The sequence below is a fragment of the Falco peregrinus genome, chromosome 4 (genome assembly GCF_023634155.1).
Source record: "Falco peregrinus isolate bFalPer1 chromosome 4, bFalPer1.pri, whole genome shotgun sequence".
In the NCBI taxonomy this organism is placed as follows: Eukaryota; Metazoa; Chordata; class Aves; order Falconiformes; family Falconidae; genus Falco; species Falco peregrinus.
In genome coordinates, this window is record NC_073724.1 from 101875171 (window position 1) to 101887630 (window position 12460).

The 12460-nt window shown below is 40.3% G+C and overlaps 1 protein-coding gene across 1 annotated transcript in view; it reads left to right on the forward strand.

Moving 5' to 3' along the window:
- Nucleotides 1-26: 26 nt before the first annotated feature.
- The window catches only part of MICU2 (mitochondrial calcium uptake 2), a 151309-nt gene continuing 138875 nt past the window's right edge, over nucleotides 27-12460 (forward strand). Inside the window, exon 1 of the mRNA XM_055801544.1 lies at nucleotides 27-238. Coding sequence (XP_055657519.1) covers nucleotides 44-238 — 195 coding nt within the window. The 5' untranslated portion in view covers nucleotides 27-43. The remainder of the gene's footprint in view (nucleotides 239-12460) is intronic.

The following is a 12460-nucleotide window of genomic DNA, read 5'->3' on the forward strand; positions in this document are numbered from 1 at the left end:
GGGCCGCCCCGGTATCGGCGGCAGCGCCGCGGTTTCCGGGAAGATGGCGGCGTGGAGAGCGGCACTGGCGGCGGGCGCCCGAGTGCCGCTGAGAGGGCGGCTTGCCGGGCTGCGGCCCCCTCGGGGCCAGCGGCGCCCGCCCAGCTGGAGGGTCGCCGCCGCCGCCCTGCTCGGGGGAGGCTCCCTGGTGGCGTGTTACAGTGGGCGGCCGGGCGCGTTCCCCGCGGTCCTGGCTCAGGTAAGGCGGCAGCAGCATCCCCGCTCCGTTAGCCTCGCCTCTCGCCGGCGGGCAGGGCCGGGTGGGCCGCGGGGGCGGGTGGGGGCCTGGCGCCGGGGGCGGGCGCGGGGCTGCGGGGCCCGGGGGCGGCGGGGCCCGGGGGCGGCGCGGAGGAGCGGCCCTGCGGGGGGGCCGGGGTCCGTGGCGGTCAGACGTCGCCCGCCTCAGCGCCGTGAGGCAAGACCTGGCCGCGGGAGCCCTCGTCCCTCAGGTTGCCCAGCAGGTAACGCGCGTCCCCGGCCCCCTTGGCCGCAGCCGGGGTCAGCCGTGTGTCACTTAAAGGACTCCTGCCTCCCCTCGCTGGCGGGAACGTCGCCGTGTTGGCCAGCGGCGGAAGGCAGGGGCTGCCTTGGCCCGCCTGGCAGCGCCGGGCCTGCAACCTGATGGACCCGTGTGGTTTTGCGGGTAACTTTCAGAGCTTGTCTTCCTTCTGTGATGCCTAGGCCACCTGTCAGGTGCTGTTAGACAGTCGTGCATCTTTTTTTCCCATAAAAAAATAACACTTCACATAAATACTATTTTTATACTTTGTCTGAAACGCATCACGTGTATCAGGATGGTTTCCTCTTAGTATGTTCAAGATGTGTGCTGTGGATGTAAAAATTCTTGCCTTGGGGCGTTAGTGCACATTCAGAAGGTTATGTTCAAGGACAAATAGTTATTACCTACAAATTAATCTTTGCAAGTTCCAAAATACAGTGTTTTTCCCATCTTTCTCCTTTTCCTGGAGGTAGCGAACTTTTTCCCATTCTTCCTTTGGAGAAGAAGTTACTGTCAACTGGATTTGGTTAGGTATTTCAAGACTAGAAGACCTAAATGTTTTTTAGGCCACAGGGTTTAGGTGGGATGGGGGTAGGAGGTCAGTGTATGCTTGCAGTACCGTCCATCTACTTATACCTAAGAGTTTTATGAAGTATTCAACAGTTTGTGTGCTTTGATATCTTGTCTCTTGACAGATATTGAACAGCCTGAACTGCAGGCAGATTAAATAGCAACCTTTATTCTCAAGTCAAGAACAAAGAATGATTTTTATAAAAAGTGCTTTTTTGTATTGCAGTCTTAATTGTGGAGAATTTCTAAGCTCTGTGTTCTTAGGAAACTCCAATTTTATTTTTACTTAAATAAGCATGTTTCTAAATAGATTAACTGTTAGTCCTGATTTCTTGGACAGCAGATGTTAACCTTTGGTTTTCTGTCTACAGCTCCTAGTGAGGAAGGCATCCATTTTTCCACTAGAAATCCTACTGGAAACCTATCTCTCTGCCAGAATATGATTGTATATTTAGTTGTGTGCCATCTCTCAGCAGCATTGCATTATGTTTAAAAAGTTGTGTCGCTGAGACTGATTTCATATATGTTTGGAACTCTTGCATAAGTAGATGTGTATATAGGTATATATAAAAAGTATTAAATACAGTGATTTGAAGAATCAGTCAGCAATATGCAGGCGAGCGGAGGTTATCTTTATTCGGCAGTGCTGGATGCATGGGGGATCGCTCCACCAAAGTCACGCGCCCAGAGGCGACTTTTCAGTCCCCCCCTTTATACAAGCTACTCATACCTAGTCACTAGTTTTCCAAGAAATTGTTTACATATTCATTACAATTCTGAGAATTCATTTACATATCTCGTGCCTACGCAGTGTCCTTGAGGAGTTGTCTCTACGCAGACTCTATTCCTTAGCGGCCATGTTTGAAGTCTCCATCTTCGCCACGTTGCATGTACGACAGGAATCTAAGACAAAATGTCCCTTCTCAAGATAACCAACCCAAGGACTTAGCAGTCTGTACATCCATCATGTGGCAATAAGGGTCCTTGGACATTTCCCAACTTTTAACTAAACATAGGTGCATCATCCTTTAGATAAGCGGTACAGCATTCACTATTCAGCAGGAAGTAATCACTTTTAAAGGGTGTTGAGTGAAGTCATCTAGTTCTGGTGCTGATGTGTTCAGGAGTAGCTGCCATGCAGTGCACAGACAGTCCTACGAGTACACTTTTTAATTCTCTGGGGAACTCCTAAGGTGTACAACTGATTTAATTTATTCATTTTTGGGGACAGTAAATTGCTAGACTCTGCAAATATTAAATAGTTTATTCAATTTAAACTTGGCGGTTTTCCAGTAAAACGATTGTTGGAGATGCTTTCATAGTTACAGGCAAAAGTTCTCCATATGTCCTGTACTTCATGTTGATGCAATTAATGTACTGAGCTTTTTAAAACTGTTCAAGAACTGCCATGCAGTGCATAATACTAAGGCCAATAAAATAAAAGTGGAACTGGATTGTAAAAGCTATGAGGAACAGAGTGGTAGAGCCAAAGTAGCATGCTGTGAGTAGTGTTTCAGATATTACTTGTGGCTTCTTCTTGATAGAGCTAGGAAATACTCAAAAGCAAAACAGTGCGTTGAAACCGGTATGTCACCTTTATTTTATGTTTTGAAGTGATCTTTTTTCTGGTTCAGAGCTTGTGCTGTCCTGTTAAAAGGGAGGATTCACATTCTAACAGTGGGTAACTTTTCTTCCTATTATAATAACTTTTCATTATAACTGATCTTAAGCAGACTAGCTTGAGACTGTGCTGGCAAACAATTCTGAACTGTTTGTGTTGCAGTATGTTATGTAGTAGAAATGTTTGCAGCATAGGTATGTGAAATATTATAGGTTAAGGCAAGTATTTGAAATGAAACAGCATGATTTTCATTATTGTTGTGGTAGTAAAGGAATATGTATTAAAAATGTTTATACTTCTATCTCATCAACCAGAATGCAGAATATCTCATCTGAGAATGCAGTGAAATTATGCTACGGTGCTCCCCAGTTTTCTGTGGTAATGTAGTCTTTACTGTTGAATCATAAGATTGAATTGCTTCAGAATGAGTGGTAATTATTTAAAATACTTGATAAAGTCACAATGTAACTCCACTTTGTAAAGAGCCAACACAATATGATTTTATGTTTAGTTATATGCATTTTTCAGCATCATTGCATTATGTTTAAGAAGTCTTGTCATTAAGACCAATTTCATATATGTACGGGACTCTGGTGTAAGCATAATTTGAGCCACTGAGTAAATTCTTATTCTTGTCCTAAGTGAGATGTAACAACCATTAATAGCTTTGTTGCAGATTCAAGTCTTCATTGTAAATACTTGCTGTTCGTTTAGGTTAAGTAGTTGAAGTTGATAACTCTCTTTAGATTTTCCATTAATCTCAATAAAATTAGTTTCTACTAAACTAGTCAGAAATTTTTCAACTGTACCTTAAGAGGTACAATTTGCTGTTGAAGCTGGCAAACAACTTGTCAAAGATAGCTCTGTAAATTCAGGATTTACTCTTTTTTGTCTTCTAAAGCTTTTCATTATTTCAAAATCAGACTGATACCTTTGGCACCTTGTTTCTTAAATCTTTAATTCCAGTCCTTGTGTGCTGCTGCAGTGGGTTTAATCCTGCTCATGTTCATTGTTGGCACTTTTGACTTCTGCTCAGAATGAATGAAATCTAGCCTGTCTACAGGTCTTTACAAAATCAAAGGTCCTGCAGGGTCAGTTAATCTGTTTTTCTTTTCCGAGCTGTATCGATAGTTTCTGTTTTATTTTGTAGTGGTTTTATGTTTGGTTACTGTGTTCTGATGTAATTATTGTTTATTCTGGCAATACGTTTTCAGTTTCGGGGTTTTTTTAAAGTTTTTTTGGCCCGTTTTTTTATCAGCATTTTCACTTACCTGTTTTGACAGCTTACATCAAGTAGGTAGCATATTAATAATAAAACTTTATATTTTTAATGTAAGATTATCTTGGATGTAATCCTTCTTACTGTTTCTTTAGAGCTTCAGCAAGTGATTTATGAAGATATTTTCATTCTCTGTCTTCATTTGCTGATGTACTGTTTAGAACTGTACAACTAATATATATTGGAATAAGTGCTTAGTGCTGATTGTAAATCTCTACTGCGCAAATAATTTTATAGCAAAACTTCAGAATCTTTTAAAATTTTTTTTTATGGATACCAGGTTTTAGTTCTATGTGGACTTGTTATTTACCATTGAAGCTACATTGACAATATCCTAGACCGGATACAGACTGTGCTGGGGAGAACTAGATAATTTTTTTTAAATGAAATGAGCTTACACGGCTTGTATAAAGGGTGGGCAAAACAAAAAGGTGGGGGGTAAGAGCTTTTATTCTACCAGTGTAAATTAGAACAGGGATTTATGTTGAATTTCACTAGAAGTGTTTCTTCTATTATCCTAACTAGCCAGCCAGGTCAAAAATGTACACACTAAATACACACTGCAGTGATACTATACAGGCTGCTTTTCTTATTTAGTAGTGTAATTTGAATGACACACTAGTATATGATTTGTAACCTTGATCAGACTTGCAGTATTGTGTACTGTGTCTTTATTATTTTAGAGCTTGCAGTTTTCAATACTAAAGTGGCATTATGTGGCCTAAAGCCATTACAATTTTTTGGTTTAAAGTATGCTGTTTATCATGAGTCAAACTTTGCAGTCAGTTAGGTTACCTTTATCAGGGTCAAGAATCGAGTATGTGATTGTCAAAGAGCACGCAAGTGAATTTGGAATGGTACATGTTGGGAGGCTGTAGCATTTTGTGAGAGGCAATGACTCCTGCCTCCCCACTCCCATTAAACTTGGAACTTGCCAAGGGACCATAGCATAGATCTTGTATGTGCATAAACTGCAAATGATAAGAAAATTCTTGAGAAGCATTATCTCCTGTCCTGCTGAGATTAGTCATGTCCCTGCATGTTTAGTCACTAGCTTCAGAAAGGAGCAATTCCTATCTTGGAGGTCTTAAATACATACGTTGTATTTGGTCATGCTGGATATACTAAGATAATGATTATAACAATGTTTAACAAACAGTTTGTGCCTTTTTTTTTTTAGTGTCTGATATTTCTGAAATTCTTGTTTTATTTAAAATGTGTTTATTGAAACAGTCCTCTTCTAGACTGTGTAAAATTCTTTATTTCACACTAAACTGCCGGAATGTTTCACTGTTTTTCAGTGTTAATGATTCTTACGAGAAGCAAAGATAGCCAGCCACACATGGTAGTGGTGACTTCCTGTGTCACAATGATATGAAAACTGCTATTCCAAGCAACTGGGAGTAAAATAATGATTAGAATCAGAGCTTAGGTTAGTTTTCTGGGGCTACATGTCTAACCACCACAAAAAAATATTTTGGAACTATTGCTTTACACTGTTTAAAGAAACCAGAATACTGTAAAGGATTCCCCGAACACCGGTTTGTTCAGGGAAGAACCCCTTGGTTCTGTCACTATGGAAAAGGCAAAATAATATACTGGAGGACCCCTTCATAAATCCCAGGGCTATGGAGAACTCAGTGCCACAGTTTATAGAATAACCTAGGCAGAGTGCTTAGATTAAATATAACTGTTAAGTTTATCAGGGGTTTAGTAGAAATCTCTGGACTCCCAGACTTGGAAGCTGATAAAAATGGTTTAAAAAGTTCTGAAGTCCTGTCTTTGTTTTTGGTGACACTTTGAGATGTGCGCTGTGTTTCCAAAGAGATGAGCGCTGCGATATAGTTGTTTTGGACAAGTTCTGATATATTGTGCATGTTTTTTTCACTCAGGTGAAATTTCCAACCCAAATCAATAGATGATCTGCAAAATAGTGTCTACCTAGCATGCTACATGTGTAATGTGTGTTTACTTGATTGGGAACTTCTGGCATAAACTTGTTTAACTACATTTGTTTTGGAAGCATGTGTGTATCAGTTGCATGCATGTGAAAAGCAGCATTTTTGTTTGCATTACTGGAAGTAACTTCAGCAGAGCAGTGGAAGGAAGAAGTGGGTAGCCCTGGGACTTTGATGTTTTTCCACACATCCTTTGTATCTAGGACCACTTTGTATCTCAAGTTATGCTTACACTACTTCTAGCCCACAGTTTCTCACTCAGTATAGTTGATATTATTTAGGAAGGTAAACTGTGGATAACTGCATATGAAGGATTTTTGGTTTTGGCAGCTAAAAAGTATATATGTAGTGTTTGAATTTGGTCACCAAATAGAAAAACAAATAGTACTGTATTTGTAGGAACCATTGTTTAATATATGAATTACATGTAAGTGCTTTAAATTGTGAGACACTGGCAGATCTTGTTAGAATGGAAATTTTTGTGGGGGTTTCTTTGCAATCTGTTTTATAAGGCTGGCTCATGCTGAGGGAAGAACATTGCTATTAAGATGAGGTGTCTTGATAAATATAGAACCTGGGATAAAATTGCATAAGGATTTGTAGGGATGTATGGAATCGCCCAGAGGGAGGAATGTGTTCTAAAATAAAATTAAAAGAATATGTGCAGTCTAATCTGAGAAGTATACAGGAAGGTTCCTGTGCTTACTCCATCATAAAATGAAGAAAAAAATTGCCCGCTTTTGCTGGATCAGAAATCCTAGAATAGATTTTTTGTCCCAAGCAATATTCTAGTGTTTATATCTGAGTCTTTGGTCTCTTAGAAATTAATTGAGAATGCAAAAGTAGCAGTGCATATAATAATTATTAGGATGCTCACAAAGTAAAACGAAGTATGTCTAAAATAGTGCAGCATAATGTTCTAACAGGCTTTTGAAAAAATGCAAACGTTTTTAATCCACATCAAACATACTACTCAGTGATAGCTTGCAGGCCTCAGAGAACCATTGTATTTGAATTCAGCTGGTGTAAACCTGACCACATGGTCACATCATTAATGCTTAAAATCTGTGTAGTAAAACAAGGTCATGTAAAAATCATTAGAAGTACCACTGCTGTTATGGGTTGGACCATCTATGAGTAAGGATTATAGTTTTTATTGTTTTAAAAAAAAACTTCCCCCTGCTTTACCATGTTCCTTATTTTGCTGCTGACCATTGTTCTCTCTGTGTGAACAGAATGTATTACACAGTATGGAGCAGACTGGGATGCAGTGGAGCCAGGCAGTGGTCTCCTGCACAGCCTTAGGTTTCTGTACTGGTTGTAGCATGACTGGAAAGGCATTAAAGGATTCCTTACTGCATCTTCAGCTTGGGTCCTTCTTGAACCATCTGCAGGATGGTGCTTTTAAATCCTCTTCCTGCTGAAGAAACTGCAAAACTGTCAGCCTTCGGAGGGGCCCAGTTTGTTTCAAGGTGCTTTGAACCTGTGATGTTTCTTGACAGCAGTGCCCAGCACTGCAGAGGCTCATTACTGAGGTGCACTGAGCTGCAGCCAGTGTTCTTGGTGGTGTGTGGTAGCATCCCTGTGCCAGCTTCGTGTTTTACTTTCCACTGTATCTTTACTTCTGTATTTACTGTCTCAATAAATACTACAAAAAAAATTTGGTTTAGACCATGACAAGGCAGTCAGCTCTGTAGGTAAATTGCATTACATACTGCCTGTTTTTGAACAGGAGATGGGTAGTCAATTTTTTGTTACATTACTGAGATACCAATAGTCTATGGTTACATAAGACACAGTTTAACAGAATTCATGCATATGCCTTCTAACTCTGGTACATCATGTGTAACATGTAACATTCCCATTAAGTTTGTTTTTTTTTTTTTTCCCATGCATCTAGAAGTAGACTGAAGTATTACAATACTTTGGTTCTGTGCATTTAAATGCCTTGTTACTGTTGTTGCCTCCTAATTCATCTAGAATGAATGAGTTGCAGTTAATAGTCCCAAAGTATTACGAAAACAGTAAATGTTAAAAAATGCATTTCTAAGCAACATTCCTCCAGTTTTTAAGCATCAATAAATATTAATTTTACCTGCAAGAAGAGCTTTTTGGAATTAGATTGCCAGCCCAGCCTACCCTAATCTTTTTCCTTTTCCGTAAATATATTTCAGTATTTCTGAAGCTGTTCCTCTTGTGCAACCAGCCAGGGTAACCTTAGCTACCTCTTGTTTAATTCTGTATTTCACTGTGTTATGGAAATACTGTATGTATCAGGTATCCACCAAGCAGTCTAAATCAATAACTGAGATATTAAATATATCACAAACATCATTCTCAGCATTAGTGACATACAGACATTGTCATGTTGTGTGCCTAAAATAGAATGTGGTATAGAGAGTATGGAATCTGTAGGACCATGATGTTATAATTAATTATAGACTTAAATATTACTTATGGTTGTGCACTTGTTTCTCAACTTTAAATATATGGTATCCTTTTCAGCTTTTTGAATGTGTGATATTTATATCCTGAAGGTTTTGGCTTTGAAAATATTTACATTTATTCCCTTCTCTGTGTGCACCGAGATTCTTTGTGCAGGTGTCTTCATTGATACTAAACCAACATGATGTCAAATGTAATCTTAGGGGTCGAGATTAAAATTTAACTCTCTTTCATCTGATCTGACACCTTTTCCTTGAATTCATTCTTGCTATATGCCTTCCGTGATTAAATAAAATCTGACTAAGCTAACATTCTTTCTAGGCACTTTTGATACATGTGGACAGATGGGCTGAGTTAAGCTGCATGGTTTTGTTGTGGTTTTAGCTACTGTTTTAATTGCAGTGTAATAAAAGGTTAGTGTTTGAGAGTCTTTGACTGTTTATGTTAGTGGACAGGTAAGAAAATAGCCTGCCTGAAAATCAAAAACATGCTCTTCTGAACAGGAAGAATTGCACAAAATAATATTCTGCTTTTTAACAAAGATCCCAGAGAAGAAACTAATATTTATTTATTGGGGATATGAGACTTTTCCTCCAGTAAATACTCTAAATAGTTTCAAAATAGATCTTATGTTTCTTTTTTATTGGCTTTCTTAGATGGAAGCTCTGTTTTGGTTTTCTTTTCTAAAAACTTTGAACACTGTGATAATGAGCCTTTTATTTGTAAGACATGATCTGTTCTGTACAAGCGGTAGCATCGATTCTCCTGTTGCTACTGTTTTGCACTGTTTTTCAGGTGTGTTTGCTGGATTAGTGTGAGAGCCTGTATTACACTTCCCTGCAGACCTTTGTGTAAAGGCTGTGGCTGGCTCAATGTGGCTATTCCAAACAAGCAGGTCAGCATCTTGAAACATAAGGTAGCCTAAAAAAGAAGAAAGTATTCAGAATCTACTTTAATTTGTGCTGTGGAGAAATTTTATATATATATATATAGAGAGAGAGAGAGAGAGAGACTTCCCTGGTGATAGATGTAATAATAGCATTAGGTCTATTTATTCCGTCTCCTGATTTTCTGCATTCGATACTTCTAGGTCACTAAATTTTGGTACGTTGTAACACTGTCTAATTTTCTTTTTAATATGGTTCTTATTATAAGGTTACTTAACCTAACTAGGTTTAATTTTGTTTGAATAATATTCCAGAAAGACACTAGCTAAAATAATAAACAGAGATAAATGACAGGTAAAACTATGAAATGCTCATTCAGAATACATGTAGTAGGCTGTATCTCCTTACTGCTACTCATGAAGGTTTTTATTAGGCTATGAACTGAAAAGCAAGTGAAGGGAATCTTGTTAGCTTTAAAACAAAGGAGCATTTAAAGTAGTTCCTCAGGGTTTGTGTCCCTTTCAGGGTAGGAGGAATTTCAAGAGTGACTGTCTTGCACTGATGGAGTCTATAAAAAGCAGATATAGCAGATGTAGCTAGTAAATATTATCTTATCAGCACTGATACCTTCCCTGCTCCTTTGCCAATTCAGCAGAGAAACTCCTTGATCTACCTCCAAGAAATGCAGAGGCTGACCCTAGCATAGATGAAAAATTTACATGAAATTAAGGAAATTGGTGTTTCCAGAAACAATTTTTTCCTTAATCTTTCTTTTTGTTAAAAGTAGGCATTTCCTTTGATAATGCCTATTATTGCAGATACCACAATGTTACATTAATAAACTATTAACAAATTATAATGCAATATTAAAATAAAATACAGAGCTGCATATAAAGCTATATACATATATATTTATAATGTAAATTTATACTTTACATGTATTAGTAAGGATATCATAGTAAGCACATGTATAAAATATACTTAAAATACAGTTTGTATGAATGCAGTAATAAAAAATCAATTTAATACTCCATTAAAAATTAAACTATGGGATTTATTTGGAAAGTTTCTGTTCTAAATTGTCAGAATTTAAAGGATGAATTCTGCCTGAAGTTCCACCAAAGGATCCTTCTAGTGGTCTTATAAGATGCAGAGGAGCTGTATGCTGCTGAGTCAGGCTGGGCTTTGAGCTTGACTACATACACATACCGATGTGAAATCTTGCCAAGGAGAAAAGTGGAAAGTTCTGTGCTGTCATATTGCTCACCTTGATGAAACTGAGTTAGTAATTCTGTTGTATTCTCTCACAAAGTTGCTAAAATGAATTCGGTATTTTTCAGTACAAAAGTCTTAATGGTTATGTATTGACCACATTATTTGATGGTCTGCTTCTTTTCTAAAACTTAGAAGGCACACCAGAGCTTAATGCCATAATGGATTTGGGCTGCAGTACAACTTCTGTACCCGTTATCTCTACGTTTGTTTTTGAAGCAACTGTGGACTTGTCTGGTAATTCCATGTTTTTTAGGAAATGCAAAATCAAAATGATATGTGGCATTTACTTTATAACTTTAAATTGTTTAAATGCATAGTAACAGCGATCTCAGAGTAGCTTCAGAATGTCACAAAATAAAATGTTTTCCCTTGCTCATATACCTGAGGGGAAGGCATTAGAGTTACATTTCTTTCTTAGGAATGCAGTAAAGCTGATTGATAAAACATCTGGAACCCTTTTGTACTGAAAAATACACTTGATGGTCTTAGGCATAAGGGAATGCAGTAGTATCACTGCTGTATTTGGGAATATGTGAAAAATGACAGGCTTCTGCTGAAGATCTGAAACAGCAGGAATAAACACTGTAATCTCCAAAAGATAAAAAAAAAAATTAAACCAGGCTTTCCCAGGGCAATTTAGATACTGTTATCTAATGTAAAACATTAATATAAAATCTGTATTTTTCAATGGGGAATAAATGAGAAGAGTTGATAATTGATATAGTTGTTCACGTAAGATGGACTTATGGTTCTCAATGCACAAACAAAGCAAAACAAGGAATTAATTTACCAATTCCCATCAGCAGGCTGGTGTTCAGCCATGTCTAGAAAAGCAGGGCTCCATTTGGCGTAGCTGTTACTTGGGAAGACAAAGCACTGTAACTCCAAAGGTCCTCTCTCTATTCTCCTCCTTCCCCCAGTGTTACATGCTGGAGCATGACCTCATCTTCTCTGACAAGGTGACCCACCTAGTGAATGAGGGAAGGGCTATGGGTGTTGTCTGCCTGGACCTTCGCGAAGCCTTTGGTACTGTCTCCCACAGTATTCTCCTGAGGAAACTGGCTGCTCATGGCTTGGACGGGTGCACTCTACACTGGGCTGGACAGCCAAGCTCAAAGAGTTGTGCTGAGCTGAGCAGTTACATCCAGCTGGTGGCCGGTCACAAGTGGTGTTCCCCAGGGCTCAGTACTGGGGCCAGTCCTGTTTAATATCTTTTATCAGCCATCTGGACGAGGGGATCGAGTGCACCCTCCGTGAGTTTGCAGATGACACCAGGTTGGGTGGGAGTGTTGGTCTGCTGGAGGGCAGGAGGCTCTGCAGAGGGGTCTGGGCAGGCTGGGCCGATGGGCCGAGGCCAGTGGTGTGAGGTTCAACCAGGCTCAGTGCCGGGCCCTGCCCGTGGGTCACACCAGCCCCAGGCAGCGCTACAGGCTGGGGCAGGGGGCTGGGAACTGCCCGGTGGGAAAGGGCCTGGGGGTGCTGGCTGACAGCCGGCTGGGCATGAGCCCCCAGTGTGCCCAGGTGGCCAAGGGGCCAGCAGCGTCCTGGCTGGTGTCAGAAACAGTGTGGCCAGCAGGGCCAGGGCAGTGACCGCCCCCTGTACCGGGCACTGGTGAGGCCGCACCTCGAACCCTGGGTTCAGTGTCGGGCCCCTCGCTGCAGGAGGGACGTCGAGGGGCTGGAGCGTGTCCAGGGAAGGGCAGCGGGGCTGGGGAAGGGGCTGGGGCACAAGTCCTGTGAGGAGCAGCTGAGGGAGCTGGGGGTGTTCAGCCTGGAGAGGAGGAGGCTGAGGGGAGACCTTATTGCTCTCTGCAGCTGCCTGAAGGGAGGGGGTAGGCAGGTCGGGTTAGTCCCTTCTCTCAGATAACAAGTGACAGGACAAGAGGA